This window comes from Pseudophryne corroboree, chromosome 11 (assembly GCF_028390025.1).
Source record: "Pseudophryne corroboree isolate aPseCor3 chromosome 11, aPseCor3.hap2, whole genome shotgun sequence".
NCBI classification, from domain to species: Eukaryota; Metazoa; Chordata; class Amphibia; order Anura; family Myobatrachidae; genus Pseudophryne; species Pseudophryne corroboree.
The window spans coordinates 288,737,553-288,759,663 of NC_086454.1; the positions used below are offsets into that span (position 1 = coordinate 288,737,553).

At 47.5% G+C, this 22,111-nt stretch overlaps 1 protein-coding gene across 1 annotated transcript in view; it reads right to left on the bottom strand.

The window, feature by feature from the left end:
• TRADD (TNFRSF1A associated via death domain) overlaps window positions 1–22,111 on the bottom strand; it is a 98,593-nt gene that overhangs the window by 27,138 nt on the left and 49,344 nt on the right. Inside the window, exon 2 of the mRNA XM_063945427.1 lies at window positions 10,753–10,891. Coding sequence (XP_063801497.1) covers window positions 10,753–10,882 — 130 coding nt within the window. The 5' untranslated portion in view covers window positions 10,883–10,891. The remainder of the gene's footprint in view (window positions 1–10,752; window positions 10,892–22,111) is intronic.

Sequence of the window (22,111 nt, forward strand, 5' to 3'; positions counted from 1 at the left end):
TGGAAACACCTATCAGCGCGGCGCAAAAGTGGATGTACATCTAAATGAGCTGCTAAGCAGTTATAGTTTGGTATATATATGTATATATATATATATATATATATATATATATATATATATATATATATATATATATAGGCAACAAGAAGGTCCGGCACGGCCACTTGAACTGAGAGTATGACTGGGTGCCCTCACAGCAAAACGTGTACACAGAGGGTAGGTGCGGCACTCCAATAAAGCAATCGTACAGCTTAATAAAACTGTTATTAAGCTGTACGATTGCTTTATTGGAGTGCCGCACCTACCCTCTGTGTATATATATATATATATATATATATATATATATATAAAACGGGTTAATCTATGGTTAACTCTTATTAACCGTAGCCACTAGCTTTCTCATGCACCCCTGTGTGAACTCTATTATCCTGAACCTGTCTCAGCTGTTCCTTAGCAATCTATCTAAGCCAGGCATGTCCAAACTGCGGCCCTCCAGCTGTTGTGAAACTACATATCCCAGCATGCCCTGACACAGTTTTGCTGTCAGAGAATGCTAAAGCTGTGTCAGGGCATGCTGGGATGTGTAGTTTCTTAACAGCTGGAGGGCCGCAGTTTGGACATGCCTGATCTAAGCCAATGTAAGGTGACTAGTGTACCTTTAAAAGCCATAAAGTGTGTGGCAGGTACACATTAAATCTAGCAGGCAGATGATGTGTGTAACAGCAGTGAAGTAGTCAGGTTTTAAGACTCTGTGACAGTGTAGGACCTGCTTGAAGGTGGGGTACCTTGGCGGTCGGTTTGCAGGCTTCCGTGCACTGGCCAATCCACTAACTAAACCCCCATCATTTATTTATTGAGTTGTTGAGGATAAGTGAGCCTACTCTGGTTAGTGCTGGGTTTTCAGTGTGTGTGTGTGTGTGTGTGTGTGTGTGTGTGTGTGTGTGTGTGTGTGTGTGTATGTATATATATATGTGTATGTGTGTATATATGTGTATGTGTGTATATATATCTATCTAGAGAAGATAGAATAATGGGGGGCACCAATAGTGCATTAAAAGATGACAATTTATTGACACATCATAAAACACAGGTCTAAAAATGTAAGTGTACCAAAGATGGCGGTATAATCACCGCAGATACATTCGTTTTAAAATCAAAGATACAAGATGGATTCGTCACCAGGACTTCATCGCAAGCCCTCTGATGAAGTACTGGTGACAAAACCGGTAGGGGCGTGGCTTATGGATGGACGCTGAACAAGGCAACATGCAGTGGTGAATCCATCTTGTATCTTTGATTTTAAAACTAATGTATCTGCGGTGATTATACCGCCATCTTTGGTACGCTTACATTTTTAGACCTGTGTTTTATGATGTGTCAATAAATTGTCATCTTTTAATGCACTATTGGCGCCCCCCATTATTCCATCTTCTCTAGACATAATCTTTCCCCGTTGGGAGACGGGAGAACGGGGTGGACGACAGCTGATCTAAACGGCAGTGTGCAGCAAGATTATTTGGAGACTTTACCTGTTTTAATTTGGATCTAACAATCTGGACTTGGACTTGTAGTTCCACAGACATTCTCCATTTAAACCCGGTTTGCGCTCACACCTTCAATTTCTTTTTCCATATATATATATATATATATATACACACACACACACACACACACACACACATACATACATACATACATACTCACATATACATATACACTGGGAAACTTCATTTGAAAATGCATGTAGCCATAGGGATCATTGTGCCTCATAACCAATGTAGGCAAATTACCCATTTGAATCTTTGTCAAGTAAATAACAGCTACATAATAGGTGTAAGGTGCAACCAGGGAGAGTTGGTAAGTATGGTTTTATAGATACATCCAATTTGATACATTTTTACATTTGAAATTCTTTGTACGGATCAAACTAATTATTATTTCATGTAACAAACAAGGAGTGTTATGCTAGACTTACCATGGTTAACACTCTTTCTGCGAGGTACATTGGTTTCACAGGAAAACATCTGGATGTAGAGTGGATCTTGATCCAGAGGCACCAACAGGCTAAAGCTTTAGGCTGTCCCAGGATGCATTGGGGCCTCCCCTATAAATCCCACCTCCAGGCACTGAGAGCTCAGTTTTGTTAACCAGTCCAATGCAGGAGCAGGCAAGAGAGAAGGCAGATGTTAGTCACATAGAACCACATTCTCACGACAGGAGAAGGGACTAGCGGCTAATGCCATACAAACCCAAAGAAGCTAAGTGTGCCAGGGTGGGCACCCTGTGGAACCAATGTACCTAGCAGAAAGAGTGTTAACCATGGTAAGTCTACCATAACACTCCTTTTCTGCAACAGGATACACTGGATTCCACAGGAAAACATTGGGAATATCCTAAAGCAGTTCCTTAAGGGAGTGGACGCGCCTTAGCGGTATAAGAACCCAGCATCCAAAGGAAGCATCCTGGGAGACAGAAGTATCAAAGTCATAGGACCTAATAAACGTGTTCACAGAGGACCACCTAGTCACCTTGCACAATTGTTCTGCGGACGCGCCACGGCGGGCTGCCGAAGAAGGTCCAACAGACCGAGTAGAATGGGCTTTATTAGCAGCAGGAAGTGAGAGTCCAGCCTGCGCATAAGCTTGTGCAATCACCATTCTAATCCATCTGGCCATGGTTTGTTTATTCGCAGGCCAGCCACGTTTGTGGAAACCAAACAGTACAAAAGGGGAATCTGACCTCCTGATAGAGGAAGTCCTCTTCACATAAATACGGAGAGCCCTTACCACATCCAAAGAACACTCTTTGGAAGACAAGTCTGAAGAGTTAAAGGCCGGAACCACAATCTCTTGGTAAAGGTGAAAAGATGACACCACCTTAGGCAAATAACCCGGTCGAATTCGTAGAACTGACCGGTCATTGTGAAAAATCAAAGTAGGGTGGACAACAGGACAAAATGCCTAAGTCCGACACCCATCTTGCCGAGGCAATAACAAACAAAAACAGGACCTTGGCCGTGAGCCATTTAAGGTCCACCAACTCAAAAAGTTCAAATGGAGACTCTTACAGGGCTTTTAGTATAACAGTCAAATCCCATAGAGCCACAGGAAGGACATAGGGGGGCTGAATCCTAAGTACGCCCTGAGTGAAAGTATGAACGTCAGGTATAGACGCAATCTTTCTCTGAAACCATACCAACAAGGCAGAAATGCGAACCTTGAGGGAGGCCAGACGGAGACCAAAGTCAAGGCCACGTTGCAGAAAAGCCAGAATTCTGGAAGTTCTGAACGTAGAGTCATAATTTTTATGAGCACACCATGTGAAGTAAGAATTCCAAACCCTGTAATAAATCCGGGCAGAGGTCTGTTTGCGGGCTTTCAACATAGTCTGTATAACCACCTCAGAGAAACCTTTGGCCCTCAGGAGTGATGTTTCAAGAGCCACGCCGTCAAGGCCAGTCTGGCCAGGTCTGGGTAGACACAAGGATCCTGTATGAGGAGGTCCGGTCGCTGAGGAAGTAGAAGGGGATTCTCTGTCGACAGACCCTGCAGGTCTGAGAACCATTGCCTTTGAGGCCACGCTGGAGCGACTAGAAGTAGTATTCCTCCTTCTTGTTGGAACTTCCGTAGTAGCCTGGGCAGGAGTGACACTGGAGGGAACACGTAGGGCAGCCGAAAGTTTCATGGAACCGCCAGTGCGTCCACGAACACTGCTTGAGGATTCCTTGTCCTTGATCCGAAGACCGGAACTTTGTGATTGTGTCGAGACGCCATTAGGTCTACGTCCGGTAGGCCCCATCTGTCCACTAGGAGTTGAAAGACTAGCGGATGAAGACTCCACTTTCCGGCGTGCACGTCCTGCCGACTGATGAAGTCCGTTTCCCAGTTTAGGACGTCTGGAATGAACACTGCCGATATGGCTGGCAGATGGCGTTCCTCCTAACAAAATATTTTTGACACTTCCATCATTGTCATGCGGCTTTGAGTGCCGCCTTGATGGTTTATGTATGCCACCGTGATGGAGTTGTCCGATCGTACTAGAACAGACCTATCCTGTACTAAAGGCAGGGCGAGAGATAATGCCTGAACACCGCCCTCAACTCCAGAATGTTTAGTGGGAGGAATAATTCCTCCTTGGTCCAACGACCCTGAAACGAGTGTTGCTCCAACACCGCACCCCATACCCTCAGTCTGGCGTCCGTTGTCAACAGGACCCAGTCGGGGATCCAGAAGGGACGGCCCTTGCTTAATCGCTGGTCCTGTAGCCACTATGTCAGCGACAGACGAACCTCCGTATTCAAAGTGATCATCTGAGATCTGATCCGATGAGGTAGGCCGTCCTATTTAGAAAGGATTAACCTCTGTAGTAGGCGGGAATGAAATTGAGTGTACTCTACCATGTCGAATGCAGTCACCATCAGGCCAATTACTTGCATCGCCGAGTGTATCGACACTCTGGAGCGACAAAGGAAGCATCTTATCCTGTCCTGAAGCTTCAGGACTTTTTCTGGAGACAGAAACAGAAGTTGACTGTGTGTGTCAAGAAGTGCCCCCAGGTACTCCATGCTCTGAGGGGCATGGGTCGTTGGGTCAACCCAACTTAGGTCGACACTCATTAGGTTGACCACTGAAGGTCGACGTTGCCATTAGGTCGACATGTACTAGGTCGACAGGTCGAAAGGTCGACATGAGGTTTTTGACTATTTTTGGTGTCGTTTTTGCCGTAAAGTGACGGGGAACCCAAATGAATGCACCTTATCCCCTCGCATGGCTAGCTTCACTTGCCATGGTTCGGGCAAGGTGCCTCGCTCCGCTACCGCTACGATCGGCACAGATTACCATTCCAATCGTAGTCCACGTGGATCGTTAAGTATGAAAAAATAAAAAAAATGAAGAAAAAAAAGTGAAAAAAACTCATGTCGACCTAGTATATGTCGACCTGACATTGACGACCTCCAGTGGTCGGCCTAATGAGGGTCGACCTAAGGTGTGTCGACATAACGACCGTAACCCGCTCTGAGCTGGGAGCAGTGAGGACTTCTTCCAATTGATAAGCCACCCGTGGGCTTGCAGGAAGTTTACCATCAGTTGCAGATGACTGAGGAGAACATCGTGGGAATTCGCCAGAATCAGCAGGCTGTCCAGATACGACAGGATGTGACCTTGGTGAAGATCCGGGGAGCCGTTGCCGGTCCAAATGGTAGAGCCTGAAATTGAAAGTGTAGGTTGCCAATAGGAAACCGCAGAAACTGCTGGTGTGACATGGCAATAGGTATATGCTGGTATGCATCCTGTATATCCAGGGATACTATATGGTCTCCGGATTCCATAGCCTGTACAATTGAGCGCAGTGTTTTCATACGAAACCTGAACACTCTCACAAACTTGTTCAGGGATTTGAGGTTGAGTATAGGATGGAATGACCTATTTGGTTTCGGGACAAAAACAGGGTCGCATAATAACCTCTGCCTCTCTGGGACTGAGGTACTGGCACAACCACTCCTGTACTCAGGAGAGAATGGACACTCGTTTGCAGTGGCGTAAGTTCGTCCCAGTCGCCCGGAGGCATGATACATTTTGGTGCCCCCCTACACATACACACACATACCATATGTAGCTATCCCGCACCCAGGGTGAACAGTAGAAGGGTGCTCAGGTACCTTTCCCAATAGTAATATAGATACACATAGAAAGTGGACGCATTCCAAGTCAGTCATTACAATAAAACAGACACCAGCATACCATTATAGTACACCTACAGTGCTCCCTCACCCACCAGGTCTCCATGGAGATGCTTTGGCGCAGCGGTGTGCCAATATAATTAGTGTTCACTGTAGTATTTTTTTTTTAGGGCAGGGTGCTGATCACGGGGAGGGCACATTTTTCATTCGTGAGGGTAAATTTTTAAGTTAAATGGGCAAACTTAGGTACATACTATAATGCTTGGTGCTCCCATTCCTATGGGCAAAACATGGACAGTGCGCACCGAAGGTGCGCAGCAAAAATCTAGGGGCGTTGTTTCGTGGGGAAGGGGCGTGGCCACATAATAGTGTCAATTCACATTACACCACACGGTAGTGCCCCTAATACACATTGCACCAGTTAGAACCTCCTATACACACTGCGCAAGGTAGAGGCTAGAGCACGTTATACATATTGCGCCAGATAGAGCACATTATACACATTGCGCCAGATAGAGCACATTATACACATTGCGCCAGATAAAGCACATTATACACATTGCGTCAGGTAGGGAGCACTGAGGCACATTGCACCAGGTAGAGAGCACTGAGGCACACTGCACCAGGTAGAGAGCACTGAGGCACACTGCACCAGGTAGAGAGCACTGAGGCACACTGCACCAGGTAGAGAGCACTGAGGCACACTGCACCAGGTAGAGAGCACTGAGGCACACTGCACCAGGTAGAGAGCACTGAGGCACACTGCACCAGGTAGAGAGCACTGAGGCACACTGCACCAGGTAGAGAGCACTGAGGCACACTGCACCAGGTAGAGAGCACTCAGGCACACTGCACCAGGTAGGGAGCACTCAGGCACACTGCACCAGGTAGGGAGCACTCAGGCACACTGCACCAGGTAGGGAGCACTAATGGCACACTGCACCAGGTAGGGAGCACTAATGGCACACTGCACCAGGTAGGGAGCACTAATGGCACACTGCACCAGGTAGGGAGCACTGAGGCACACTGCACCAGGTAGAGAGCACTGAGGCACACTGCACCAGGTAGAAAGCACTGAGATTAATGTTTACAGCTGCAAAATACTTACAAGGTTAATTTAGCCCAGGGGGACTCTCATGTACGTACCGGGTCCGGCGGCGCACGGCTGGATCCGGCGACGTGGCGGGGTCCGGCAGGCAGCAAACGGCGGGGCGGCAGGGCGCACAAAAATGGGCAGGGCGGGATTCAGCTGTCTAAAAAAGGGGCAGACACCTAGCGTGAACACTAGATATATATTAAAAAAAAGACAAACGCCTCATTCACTTAAACACACGTCTCACTTAAACACACACGCCTCTCACTTACATACACCTCTCACTTACACACACCTCTCACACACGTGCCTCTCACTTACACACACCTCTCACATACACATGCCTCTCACATACACATGCCTCTCACTTACATACACATGCCTCTCACTTATAGGCCCTACACACATAGCGATTTCACTGCACGATATGAACGATCTTGTTCATTAATGAACGAGATATCGTTCATATCGTGCAGTGTGGAGTCCCCAGCGATGAACGATGCGCGACCCCGCGCTCGTTCATCGCTGGGGCCATGTCGGCTGTGCATGCCGGCCAATATGGACGAGATCGTCCATATTTGCCTGCAAGTCTACGGAGCCGGGTGACGGGGGGAGTGAAGAAACTTCACTCCCCCCGTCACTGCCCCCCCGCCGCTGGGTCGCTCGTCGGCCACCTCGGCGGCGCATCGCCGAGTGTGTAGGGCCCCTTACATACACATGCCTCTCACACACACACACACACACATGCCTCTCACTTACATACACATGCCTCCCACTTACATACACATACATGCCTCTCACACACATGCCACTCACACACATCACACACACACACACACATGCCTCTTTTACTTGAATGTACAACTTTCCTTAAAAACACACACACCTCACTTAAAAACAAGCACACACAAAACACAGTACTTCCCCCCCAAATACACCTCTCCCCCACCCCCCACACAGTGCCTACCTTTGGCTATCATCCAGAGCATGGAGGAGCAGAGAGTTCTGAGCTTCCCTCGGCTGGCTTACTAAGGGCCCGGGAGGAGCTGTGCTCTGGAGCTCCCCCTAGCTGCAGCCAGTGCCATCTCTCTCTACAGGAGGCAGCTTCCGTGTCATTGACACAGCTCCTCCATCTGCAATAGCAGCGCAGTCCTCAGGCTGCAGGAGACAGTGGAGGAGATGCGCCCCCTTGTGGCCAGGAGCCCGGCGGCAGCCGACTCCACTGCCTCCCACAGTTCCGCCCCTGCTCGTTTGCAAAGCTTGCACCTTTAACGGATCCAAAAGGTGGAACCGTGGTGCAAAACTGGTGAGGGGGGGCGTCTCATGACAGAGACAGCGTACCCGTGAGACAACTTCCAGCACCCATGCGTCTGAAGTGGTCTTTAACCAGACCTGTGCGAATTGTAGAAGTCAGTCTCCTACCCTGGGGTCCCCCAGGGGGAGGCCTGCCCCGTCATGCAGTAGGCTTGTCTTGTCTAGAAGCAGGCTGACAGGCTACCCAGGATTATTTGGCCTTGGGCTTTGTGGTTTTGGGAGCACAAGATTTGTCTCAGGAATGCCAGACCTTTTGCTTTCCCTTGAGGCCGAAAGGTTTTGCCTTCTGTGCAGAAGGATTAATATTTGGTAGGAAAGCAGTCTTAGCAGCTGCTAAATTAGACACAATTTTATTCAGGTCTTCACCGAACAAAATGTCCCCAGTGAAGGGGAATACCTCCAAGGCCTTTTTGGAGTCTAGGTCCACCTTTCATGACCTCAACCACAGAATACGGCGAGCCAGGACAGACGTAGTAGGCGCCTTGGCCGCCAGCACACCCGCCTCAGATGACGCCTCCTGAATGTAATAGGCGGTGGTTGTAATGTAAGACAGGTATTGTCTGGCACAGTCAGATATATCCTCGGGCAGCTCTTCCTCTAATGCCTGGACCCACACTTCAATACCTTTTGCAGCCCAGGAGGCAGCAATAGTGGGTCTATGCACTGCTCCTGTAGGGGAGTTAACAGATTTCAGGCATCCCTCCACACGCTTATCTGTTGGTTCCTTCAGTGAGGTGACAGTGGTGACAGGCAAAGTTGATGACACCACGAGTCAGGTAATGTGAGAATCCACCAGCGGTGAATTTTCCCACTTGCTACATAACTCTGCAGGGAGAGGATAGCGAGCCAAGGCCCGTTTATGCAGAGGGAATTTCTTCCCTGGAGTAAACCAGGGTTCCCTTCTGATGTCCACTAAATGGTCAGAATGGGGTAACAAAGTTTTAACCATTTTCTGCCATTTAAACATATCAGTTTTCTTAGCCACAGCAGTGGAATCCTCATCATCAGAGATTTGTAGGATTTGTTTAATAGCAACCACTAAGGCAGGGACATCAAATTGCAAGGGAGAATCCTCATCAGTAACACCAGATTCAGTGTCTGACAGGACCGTATGCTCCCCCTCCTCTGCAGATGAAACATCAGGAGGTATGTGGACGGGATCCGGTCTCTAGGTCGACAAGACTTAGGTCAACAATGTCTAGGTCGATCACTATTGGTCGACATTAAGTAGGTCGACAGGGACTCTAGGTCAACATGTACTAGGTCAACATGACAAAAGGTCGACATGAGTTTTTCACTTTTTTTTCCATGTTTTTCACTTTTTCATACTTTACGATCCACGTGGACTACAATTGGGAATGGTAACCTGTGCCGAGTGCAGCGGTAGCGGAGCGCGGCACCTTGCCCGAAACATGGCAAGCGAAGCGAGCCATGCGAGGGGACACGGTGCACTAATTGGGGTTCCCGGTCACTCTACGAAGAAAACGGCACCAATTTTTTAAAAATACTCATGTCGACCTTTTTTCATGTCGACCTAGAGTCCCTATTGACCTAGAAACCATGTCGACCTACTTACTGTCGACCAATAGTGGTCGACCTAGACATTGTCGACCTAAGTCTAGTCTATCTAACATACCACACCCATGTGGACTGTGAGGAGGAAGTAGCCGGTTAGATGACCCAGAAACCAAAGACTGCAGCAGGTTAGATACATTTTCCGCCCAAGGCGGATTTACCATAGGAACATGCTGTAGTGGCACAGGTGGTCCCATAGAGGGCATAAGGCATTCTACCAGAGTACCCAGTAGGTTTGTGAACACAGCCCAGGGTGGTTCCTGAGTAGACCCAGGAGCTGCAGACTGGCCAGGAGGTGTATGACACATAAGTAGTATACAGTCCATCATACAAAACTTCCCCTTCTGGTAAATCCTTGGAGAATGCTCTGCATGATACAGGAGCTTCCACTGACTTATTGCCCTTTCTGTTAGACATTATGGGGGAGATTCAAATGTTTGAAAAGTTGGTTGGGTGTCTGTTTTTTTCCTGTATATTAGATAGGAAAAAACAGACTCCCAACTGACTTTTTAAACATTTGAATCTCCCCCTATGATATGAATGCAACAACAGAGCGACTTAGGGGGTCATTCAGAGTTGATCGCTAGCTACAGTTGTTCGCAGCGCAGCGATCAGGTTAAAAATCAGCACTTCTGCGCATGCACCGCAAAAAATATATAAAATTGGATGTTTCCATAAAACCATACTTACCAACTCTCCCTGGTTGCACCTTACACCCATTATGTAGCTGTTATTTACTTGACAAAGATTGAAATGGGTAATTTGCCTACATTGGTTATGAGGCACAATGATCCCTATGGCTACATGCATTTTCAAATGAACTCAGACACCCCAATGTATTCCTGTGGAAACCAATGTATCCTGCTGCAGTATATTTTGTCAATTAAATATTGGTTCCATTTTAACATTTAGGGGGGTATCCAATTAGCCCAGATGCCGTTTTGGCCAATCAATACGGCCGGATATCGCAATTAATTAACTATGGTAATTGGATATCCCTTACATTTTGAATCACTTTGAGAAGTCACAGCAAAGCTGTTACTTCCCAATTAATTAAATTATTTATTTGTGAATAATAAATCTGCTATACCTGTCAATGCTTTGCTGAGTGCAGCGTACACCGAGGCTCTGCAACTGTCATATTGAGCAGGGAGAGAGGTAGAATCTGATTGGATGTAGAGGTAAACACTTCCAACCCAATCACTAGGACTGGATGTCATCTTTAAGGCCTGGAAGACACAAGAAGAGAACAAGTTCTGCACTTATACTTCATGTACAGTAACACATAGTGATAATCATGTGAAAAGTGTTTTGTAAGGGTGAACGACGGGCAATCTGGCCGATTCCCTTCAGCACGGACCATGCCCGATTGCCCTTACACACCAGGAAGACTTAACGAAACATAAAACAATTACTATTCCGTCCTTCATTAATATGCACTGGGTCACATGCGATATCATCTGGTTGGTTGTACAGCAGGGCAGACAGGAAGAGGTTGCATGCGACCTGTGGGAGCAAGCAATAGTGCATACACATTAGGCGATATGCGCTATTTGACGTTCTGATACTGAAAATCATGCAGATATCGTCCTAATTTGTACCCATCTTAACTATTGAAATACATTGCAGCGGACGCACTAGGCAAGTCTGCAGAGCATAAATTATATACAATCACCAGCTACTGTATATGTGCCTATGCAGATTTGGGTGATACGATCACTTTTGCATGGTTAGAAGAGGTGTTTACCTTAGGCAGGGTACAGTAAGAAAATGTTCTTGCAATTGCAAACACAGGCAGGCTGCTCACCGACACACATGCATCTCTAAAAGATGTACCAAATGCGGGTGACCGATGGCACGATCATGATGCTAGTGAAGCTCTAGCGATTGGCTGACACTGGTAGGTGCTTTCTTTGTTGCTCATATTGTGGCAAAGCAGTAATTGAATGTCCACACACGTCTTGCTGTACAGCTTGCAGTAGTTTATTCAGGATAACAAGCCTGTGTGTCGCCGCGCTGTGTGGAGGGTGAGGTGGAGCAGTGGCCGAGGACGGACAAACAAACACTGGGATTAACCAAAAAACACAAACTAAACCGTGATTACCTGCCCGGCACCGCACCGCCCGTGGCGTGACTCCGGAAGGCGGGACGGGGATTACGGATAACGGGGGTTGGTGGAGGAGGAGGAGGCCAACACCGTACAGCATTGTGACCCGGGCACGCCGCCTCGCACACGACTTGTAAAGCACAGACTATTTCTTGGAAGACAAACATGGCAACTCAAGCAGATTTAATCAGTCCCTCCATTGGTTACCTGTACTCTACCGCATTCAATATAAAATACTTTTACTCACACACAAGGCCATTAACCAAACTACACCAATGTACATCACTTCGCTTATCACAAAATATCTCCCAACCCGACCTCTGCGCTCTTCACAAGACCTGCGTCTCTCATCCACACTCATTACTCGCTCCCACTCACGACTGCAGGACTTTCATCGGGCTGCACCCACCCTGTGGAATGCCCTACCACGCACAATAAGACTCTCCTCTAGTCTCCAAACCTTCAAGCGTTCCCTCAAAACTCACCTCTTTAGGCAAGCGTATCAAATTCCTGAACCGCCCACATAACTTTCATAAACCTTCCTATCAAATTACATCCACTCTGTACAGTCCACACATATCCTCACATGTCTTCTCATTCTATGCAATAGATAGCACCTTTCCTTGTGTACATATGCCTATTTCCCTATAGATTGTAAGCTTGCGAGCAGGGCCTTCCTACCTCTATGACTGTTATCACCCAGTTTGTTATTGTTATTTCAAATTGTAAAGCGCAACGGAATTTGCTGCGCTATATAAGGAACTGTTAATAAATAAATAAATAAATAAATAAATAAATAACGTCAGGATGACACATACAGCATCAGTTCTAGCGTTGGACCAGCATTGACTAGACCCTGTCATTGACTAGACAGTGGTTTCCTTGCTAGTCACTGGCAGGCATTAGTCGCCCTGACACAAACACAAGAGCAGAACTTCTACCGCCTCCCCAAGCACTCCCCAGCCAATCAGTTCCACCCCTGTGGTCCACCTGTGGAGCTAAGCTGTGTGTGCAGGGATATGCGAGGCCCTGTCTTTAACATGCAGACTCCCACAGAAAGAATTCCAATCCCTTTCATCAGAGAGTGGGCTTGTTGCGCTCGCCACGCATCAAGCCCGGTGACAACCTATTATATTCCCCCTCGTCTGCTGGCATTTCTTCCAGTGTTGGGATTCTGGCATCGGTATCCTGACCGCCAGCATGATAACTGCCTCCCCTTTACACTATGTATTACAAAAGTTCTTGTGGACCATTGGTTTTTTTTTCTCACAATTTTAGATTTTATTGGTAACTCAAAGAAATATTACAAGTATAAATCATTACAAGCCAAACCATGAAGTTACAAATAAATACAGCTTCACTATACACTTAGGAAAAGAACACAAAGGGGTATATGCAATTCCGGGCGAATTGCGGCACTTTTTCGCCCATTTTTAAATTCGACCGTCGAATTCCGGCCGGCGGGTGCCGGAATTCGACATATTCAATCAAAAACGGATTCGACAGTCCCGCTGTCGAAAAACGGACCAATTGACGGATTAGTGCGTCCTGAATTCGACTTTTCAGACGGTACAAAAAAACGGTAAAAAAACCCCCAAAAATTGCGTGGGGTCCCCCCTCCTAAGCATAACCAGCCTCGGGCTCTTTGAGCCGGTCCTGGTTGTAAAAATACGGGGCAAAAAATGACAGGGGATCCCCTGTATTTTTAGAACCAGCACCGGGCTCTGCGTCCGGTCCTGGTGCAAAAAATACGGGGGACAAAAAGTGTAGGGGTCCCCCGTATTTTTTGAACCAGCACCGGGCTCCACTAGCTGGGGAGATAATGCCACACCCGGGGGACACTTTTAAACCGGTCCCTGCGGCCGTGGCATTAAATCCGCAACTAGTCACCCCTGGCCGGGGTAACCTGGAGGAGTGGGGATCCCTTCAAATCAAGGGGTCCCCCCCCTCCAGCCACCCAAGGGCCAGGGGTGAAGCCCGAAGCTGTCCCCCCCCCATCCAAAGGCTGCGGATGGGGGCTGATAGTCATGTGTAAAAATCAAAGAATATTGTTTTTTGCAGCAGAACTACAAGTCCCAGCAAACCTCCCCCGCAAGCTGGTACTTGGAGAACCACAAGTACCAGCATGCGGGGGGGAAACGGGCCCGCTGGTACCTGTAGTTCTACTGCAAAAAAATACCCAAATAAAAACAGGACACAGACACCGTGAAAGTAAAACTTTATTACATACATTAGTAATGCGAAGGATGATACAGCGCCACTTGTGGATTAAAATCTCAGTGATGAAAATCGTATGCTAAAAAATTAATTAAAAACACAACCACCTTGTTAAAGGTGTCTGCCACCCCTTAAGGTTGCAACACTAGTACAATGCTGCCTAAAGGATATATAGTAGGGGGATAAGGGTACCGGCGACTATTGTTGTGTGAGTACGCAAAAGGTTACTGTTAAAAGGTATGATTCATGAGCCAAAAAATATAAAATTTGAACAAACAGTTTTAATAGCACATATAGATAAGATGTTTAAAAAGGTCATAAAACATCCAAAGACAAGTAAAAAAGGTAAAAAGGTAAGGACTTAGCTTTTTAAAATAGGCAAGGGGGTCACTGCAGGGAACCCAACGCGTTTCGTCACATCAGACTTCTTCAAAAAAAAAAAGGGCCAGGGGTGAAGCCCGAAGCTGTCCCCCCCCCCATCCAAAGGCTGCGGATGGGGGGCTGATAGTCATGTGTAAAAATCAAAGAATATTGTTTTTTGCAGCAGAACTACAAGTCCCAGCAAACCTCCCCCGCAAGCTGGTACTTGGAGAACCACAAGTACCAGCATGCGGGGGGGAAACGGGCCCGCTGGTACCTGTAGTTCTACTGCAAAAAAATACCCAAATAAAAACAGGACACAGACACCGTGAAAGTAAAACTTTATTACATACATGCCGACACATACTTACCTATGTTGACACGCCGACTGTGTCCACGTCTCCGTCTGTCCACACGTCTCGAAGAATCCGGGGTACCTGAAAATAAAATTATATACTCACCTAAATGCAGTGTCCTGTTCTTTTATTTGTAATCCACGTACTTGGTAAAAAAACAAACCGCATACCCGATCCACACGGACTGAAAGGGGTCCCATGTTTACACATGGGACCCCTTTCCCCGAATGCAGAGCCCCCCCCGTGACTCCTGTCACAGAGGGTCCCTTCAGCCAATCAGGGAGCGCCACGTCGTAGCACTCTCCTGATTGGCTTTGCGCGTCTGAGCTGGCAGACAGCGCATCGCACAGCACCTCCATTAGTTTCAATGGTGGGAAATTTGCGGTCAGCGGTGAGGTCAATCGCGGTCAGCGGCTGACCGCGGGTAACCCCACCGCTGACCGCAAAGTTCCCACCATTGAAACTAATGGAGGTGCTGTGCGATGCGCTGTCTGCCAGCTCAGACGCGCATAGGGAATCAGGAGTGTGCCAGGACGTGGCGCTCCCTGATTGGCTGAAGGGACCCATCTGTGACAGGAGTCACAGGGGGTCTCAGCATTCGGGGAAAGGGGTCCCATGTGTAAACATGGGACCCCTTTCAGTCCGTGTGGATCGGGTATGCGGTTTGTTTTTTTGCCAAGTACGTGGATTACAAATAAAAGAACAGGACACTGGATTTAGGCGAGTATATAATTTTATTTTCAGGTACCCCGGATTCTTCGAGACGTGTGGACAGACGGAGACGTGGACACAGTCGGTGTGTCCACATAGGTAAGTATGTGTGTCGGCATGTATGTAATAAAGTTTTACTTTCAAGGTGTGCGTGTCCTGTTTTTATTTGGGTATTTTTTTTGCAGAAGAACTACAGGTACCAGCGGGCTCGTTTTACCCCCACATGCTGGTACTTGTGGTTCTCCAAGTACCTGCTTGCGGGGGAGGCTTGCTGGGACTTGTAGTTCTTCTGCAAAAAAAATATTCTTTTATTTTACACTCTGGCTATCAGCCCCCCATTCGCAGCCCATGGATGGGGGGACAGCCTCGGGCTTCACCCCTGGGCCTTGGGTGGCTGGAGGGGGGGGACCCCTTGATTGAAGGGGTCCCCACTCCTCCTGGGTACCCCGGCCAGGGGTGATTAGTTGGGGTTTTAATGCCACGGCCGCAGGGACCGATATAAAAGTGTCCCCCGGCTGTGGCATTATCTCCCCAGCTAGTGGAGCCCGGTGCGGTTGTTAAAAATATGGGGGACCCCTACGCTTTTTGTCCCCCGTATTTTTTGCACCAGGACCGGACGCAGAGCCCGGTGCTGGTTCTAAAAATACGGGGGATCCCCTGTCACTTTTCCCCCCGTATTTTTACAACCAGGACCGGCTCAAAGAGCCCGAGGCTGGTTATGCTTAGGAGGGGGGACCCCACGCATTTTTTTTTCTGGTTTTTAACCCATTCCATTAAAATAAAAATATTTGTAAAAATATATAAATAATACTTGTGCCTCCTAAATAGACAAACCAAGTGGGTCTGGGACTCAGGATCGACAGCAAAAAGGTCGACAAACATTAGGTCGACGCCAATTGGTCGACACACCTTAGGTCGACATGGACAAAAGGTCGGCGTGGACAAAAGGTCGACAGGAACAAGGCCGACATGGAAAAAGGTCGACATGAGGTTGTTGTTTTTTGGGTGTCGTTTTCTTCGAAGAGTGACCGGGAACCCCAATTAGTGCACGGCATCCCCTCGCATGGCTCGCTTCGCTCGCCATGCTTCGGGCATGGTGCCTTCGCTTCGCTCGGCACAGATTACCGTTCCAATCGTAGTCCACGTGGATCGTTAAGTATGAAAAGGTTCCAAAAAATAAAAAAAAATCGTGAAAAACTCATGTCGACCTTTTTCCATGTCGACCTTGTTCCTGTGGACCTTTTGTCCATGTCGACCTAAGGTTTGTCGACCAATTGGCGTCGACCTAAGGTTTGTCGACCTTTTTGCTGTTGATCTGGAGTCCGGATACCAACCAAGTAACTAGTCCCTTCTAATATAAATAGATATGCTATTAGCAATCAAAAAAACACAAAAAAAAACATGTTTTTAATTTTTTTTATTACATTCCGCCAGTAAAGTGAGGCGGATTGAAAATGATGAATTTACTGTCGAAAAGCACTGTTGTCGAATTGACATTCTTCAACTGAATATACTTTTGTCGAAAAGCCGCATTTGTACCATTGCAGAAATGTCGAATTTGTCAAATGTCAAATTTGAAAAGTCCGTTTTTTTGTCGAAAAAGTACTGTATTGCATTGTCGATTTTTTTGGGGGGGCAAAAATTAGAGATGAGCGCCTGAAATTTTTCGGGTTTTGTGTTTTGGTTTTGGGTTCGGTTCCGCGGCCGTGTTTTGGGTTCGAACGCGTTTTGGCAAAACCTCACCGAATTTTTTTTGTCGGATTCGGGTGTGTTTTGGATTCGGGTGTTTTTTTCAAAAAACACTAAAAAACAGCTTAAATCATAGAATTTGGGGGTCATTTTGATCCCAAAGTATTATTAACCTCAAAAACCATAATTTACACTCATTTTCAGTCTATTCTGAATACCTCACACCTCACAATATTATTTTTAGTCCTAAAATTTGCACCGAGGTCGCTGTGTGAGTAAGATAAGCGACCCTAGTGGCCGACACAAACACCGGGCCCATCTAGGAGTGGCACTGCAGTGTCACGCAGGATGTCCCTTCCAAAAAATCCTCCCCAAACAGCACATGACGCAAAGAAAAAAAGAGGCGCAATGAGGTAGCTGTGTGAGTAAGATTAGCGACCCTAGTGGCCGACACAAACACCGGGCCCATCTAGGAGTGGCACTGCAGTGTCACGCAGGATGGCCCTTCCAAAAAACCCTCCCCAAACAGCACATGACGCAAAGAAAAAAAGAGGCGCAATGAGGTAGCTGTGTGAGTAAGATTAGCGACCCTAGTGGCCGACACAAACACCGGGCCCATCTAGGAGTGGCACTGCAGTGTCACGCAGGATGTCCCTTCCAAAAAACCCTCCCCAAACAGCACATGACGCAAAGAAAAAAAGAGGCGCAATGAGGTAGCTGACTGTGTGAGTAAGATTAGCGACCCTAGTGGCCGACACAAACACCGGGCCCATTTAGGAGTGGCACTGCAGTGTCACGCAGGATGTCCCTTCCAAAAAACCCTCCCCAATCAGCACATGATGCAAAGAAAAAGAAAAGAAAAAAGAGGTGCAAGATGGAATTGTCCTTGGGCCCTCCCACCCACCCTTATGTTGTATAAACAAAACAGGACATGCACACTTTAACCAACCCATCATTTCAGTGACAGGGTCTGCCACACGACTGTGACTGATATGACGGGTTGGTTTGGACCCCCCCCAAAAAAGAAGCAATTAATCTCTCCTTGCACAAACTGGCTCTACAGAGGCAAGATGTCCACCTCATCATCACCCTCCGATATATCACCGTGTACATCCCCCTCCTCACAGATTATCAATTCGTCCCCACTGGAATCCACCATCTCAGCTCCCTGTGTACTTTGTGGAGGCAATTGCTGCTGGTCAATGTCTCCGCGGAGGAATTGATTATAATTCATTTTAATGAACATCATCTTCTCCACATTTTCTGGATGTAACCTCGTACGCCGATTGCTGACAAGGTGAGCGGCGGCACTAAACACTCTTTCGGAGTACACACTTGTGGGAGGGCAACTTAGGTAGAATAAAGCCAGTTTGTGCAAGGGCCTCCAAATTGCCTCTTTTTCCTGCCAGTATAAGTACGGACTGTGTGACGTGCCTACTTGGATGCGGTCACTCATATAATCCTCCACCATTCTATCAATGTTGAGAGAATCATATGCAGTGACAGTAGACGACATGTCCGTAATCGTTGTCAGGTCCTTCAGTCCGGACCAGATGTCAGCATCAGCAGTCGCTCCAGACTGCCCTGCATCACCGCCAGCGGGTGGGCTCGGAATTCTGAGCCTTTTCCTCGCACCCCCAGTTGCGGGAGAATGTGAAGGAGGAGATGTTGACAGGTCGCGTTCCGCTTGACTTGACAATTTTCTCACCAGCAGGTCTTTCAACCCCAGCAGACTTGTGTCTGCCGGAAAGAGAGATCCAAGGTAGGCTTTAAATCTAGGATCGAGCACGGTGGCCAAAATGTAGTGCTCTGATTTCAACAGATTGACCACCCGTGAATCCTTGTTAAGCGAATTAAGGGCTCCATCCACAAGTCCCACATGCCTAGCGGAATCGCTCCGTGTTAGCTCCTCCTTCAATGTCTCCAGCTTCTTCTGCAAAAGCCTGATGAGGGGAATGACCTGACTCAGGCTGGCAGTGTCTGAACTGACTTCACGTGTGGCAAGTTCAAAGGGCATCAGAACCTTGCACAACGTTGAAATCATTCTCCACTGCGCTTGAGACAGGTGCATTCCACCTACTATATCGTGCTCAATTGTATAGGCTTGAATGGCCTTTTGCTGCTCCTCCAACCTCTGAAGCATATAGAGGGTTGAATTCCACCTCGTTACCACTTCTTGCTTCAGATGATGGCAGGGCAGGTTCAGTAGTTTTTGGTGGTGCTCCAGTCTTCTGTACGTGGTGCCTGTACGCCGAAAGTGTCCCGCAATTCTTCTGGCCACCGACAGCATCTCTTGCACGCCCCTGTCGTTTTTTAAAAAATTCTGCACCACCAAATTCAAGGTATGTGCAAAACATGGGACGTGCTGGAATTTGCCCATATTTAATGCACACACAATATTGCTGGCGTTGTCCGATGCCACAAATCCACAGGAGAGTCCAATTGGGGTAAGCCATTCCGCGATGATCTTCCTCAGTTGCCGTAAGAGGTTTTCAGCTGTGTGCGTATTCTGGAAAGCGGTGATACAAAGCGTAGCCTGCCTAGGAAAGAGTTGGCGTTTGCGAGATGCTGCTACTGGTGCCGCCGCTGCTGTTCTTGCGGCGGGAGTCCATACATCTACCCAGTGGGCTGTCACAGTCATATAGTCCTGACCCTGCCCTGCTCCACTTGTCCACATGTCCGTGGTTAAGTGGACATTTGGTACAACTGCATTTTTTAGGACACTGGTGAGTCTTTTTCTGACGTCCGTGTACATTCTCGGTATCGCCTGCCTAGAGAAGTGGAACCTAGATGGTATTTGGTAACGGGGGCACACTGCCTCAATAAATTGTCTAGTTCCCTGTGAACTAACGGCGGATACCGGACGCACGTCTAACACCAACATAGTTGTCAAGGCCTCAGTTATCCGCTTTGCAGCAGGATGACTGCTGTGATATTTCATCTTCCTCGCAAAGGACTGTTGGACAGTCAATTGCTTACTGGAAGTAGTACAAGTGGGCTTACGACTTCCCCTCTGGGATGACCATCGACTCCCAGCAGCAACAACAGCAGCGCCAGCAGCAGTAGGCGTTACACGCAAGGATGCATCGGAGGAATCCCAGGCAGGAGAGGACTCGTCAGAATTGCCAGTGACATGGCCTGCAGGACTATTGGCATTCCTGGGGAAGGAGGAAATTGACACTGAGGGAGTTGGTGGGGTGGTTTGCGTGAGCTTGGTTACAAGAGGAAGGGATTTACTGGTCAGTGGACTGCTTCCGCTGTCGCCCAAAGTTTTTGAACTTGTCACTGACTTATTATGAATGCGCTGCAGGTGACGTATAAGGGAGGATGTTCCGAGGTGGTTAACGTCCTTACCCCTACTTATTACAGCTTGACAAAGGCAACACACGGCTTGACACCTGTTGTCCGCTTTTCTGTTGAAATACCTCCACACTGAAGAGCTGATTTTTTTGGTATTTTCACCAGGCATGTCAACGGCCATATTCCTCCCACGGACAACAGGTGTCTCCCCGGGTGCCTGACTTAAACAAACCACCTCACCATCAGAATCCTCCTGGTCAATTTCCTCCCCAGCGCCAGCAACACCCATATCCTCCTCATCCTGGTGTACTTCAACACTGACATCTTCAATCTGACTATCAGGAACTGGACTGCGGGTGCTCCTTCCAGCACTTGCAGGGGGCGTGCAAATGGTGGAAGGCGCATGCTCTTCACGTCCAGTGTTGGGAAGGTCAGGCATCGCAACCGACACAATTGGACTCTCCTTGTGGATTTGGGATTTCGAAGAACGCACAGTTCTTTGCGGTGCTTTTGCCAGCTTGAGTCTTTTCAGTTTTCTAGCGAGAGGCTGAGTGCTTCCATCCTCATGTGAAGCTGAACCACTAGCCATGAACATAGGCCAGGGCCTCAGCCGTTCCTTGCCACTCCGTGTGGTAAATGGCATATTGGCAAGTTTACGCTTCTCCTCCGACAATTTTATTTTAGGTTTTGGAGTCCTTTTTTTACTGATATTTGGTGTTTTGGATTTGACATGCTCTGTACTATGACATTGGGCATCGGCCTTGGCAGACGACGTTGCTGGCATTTCATCGTCTCGGCCATGACTAGTGGCAGCAGCTTCAGCACGAGGTGGAAGTGGATCTTGATCTTTCCCTAATTTTGGAACCTCAACATTTTTGTTCTCCATATTTTAATAGGCACAACTAAAAGGCACCTCAGGTAAACAATGGAGATGGATACTAGTATACAATTATGGACTGCCTGCCGAGTGCAGACACAGAGGTAGCCACAGCCGTGAACTACCGTACTGTACTGTGTCTGCTGCTAATATAGACTGGTTGATAAAGAGATGTCTATGTAACTATGTATGTATAAAGAAGAAAGAAAAAAAAACCACGGTTAGGTGGTATACAATTATGGACGGACTGCCTGCCGAGTGCAGACACAGAGGTAGCCACAGCCGTGAACTACCGTACTGTACTGTGTCTGCTGCTAATATAGACTGGTTGATAAAGAGATGTCTATGTAACTATGTATGTATAAAGAAGAAAAAAAAACCACGGTTAGGTGGTATACAATTATGGACGGACTGCCTGCCGAGTGCAGACACAGAGGTAGCCACAGCCGTGAACTACCGTACTGTACTGTGTCTGCTGCTAATATAGACTGGTTGATAAAGAGATGTCTATGTAACTATGTATGTATAAAGAAGAAAGAAAAAAAAAACCACGGTTAGGTGGTATACAATTATGGACGGACTGCCTGCCGAGTGCAGACACAGAGGTAGCCACAGCCGTGAACTACCGTACTGTACTGTGTCTGCTGCTAATATAGACTGGTTGATAAAGAGATGTCTATGTAACTATGTATGTATAAAGAAGAAAGAAAAAAAAACCACGGTTAGGTGGTATACAATTATGGACGGACTGCCTGCCGAGTGCAGACACAGAGGTAGCCACACCCGTGAACTACCGTACTGTACTGTGTCTGCTGCTAATATAGACTGGTTG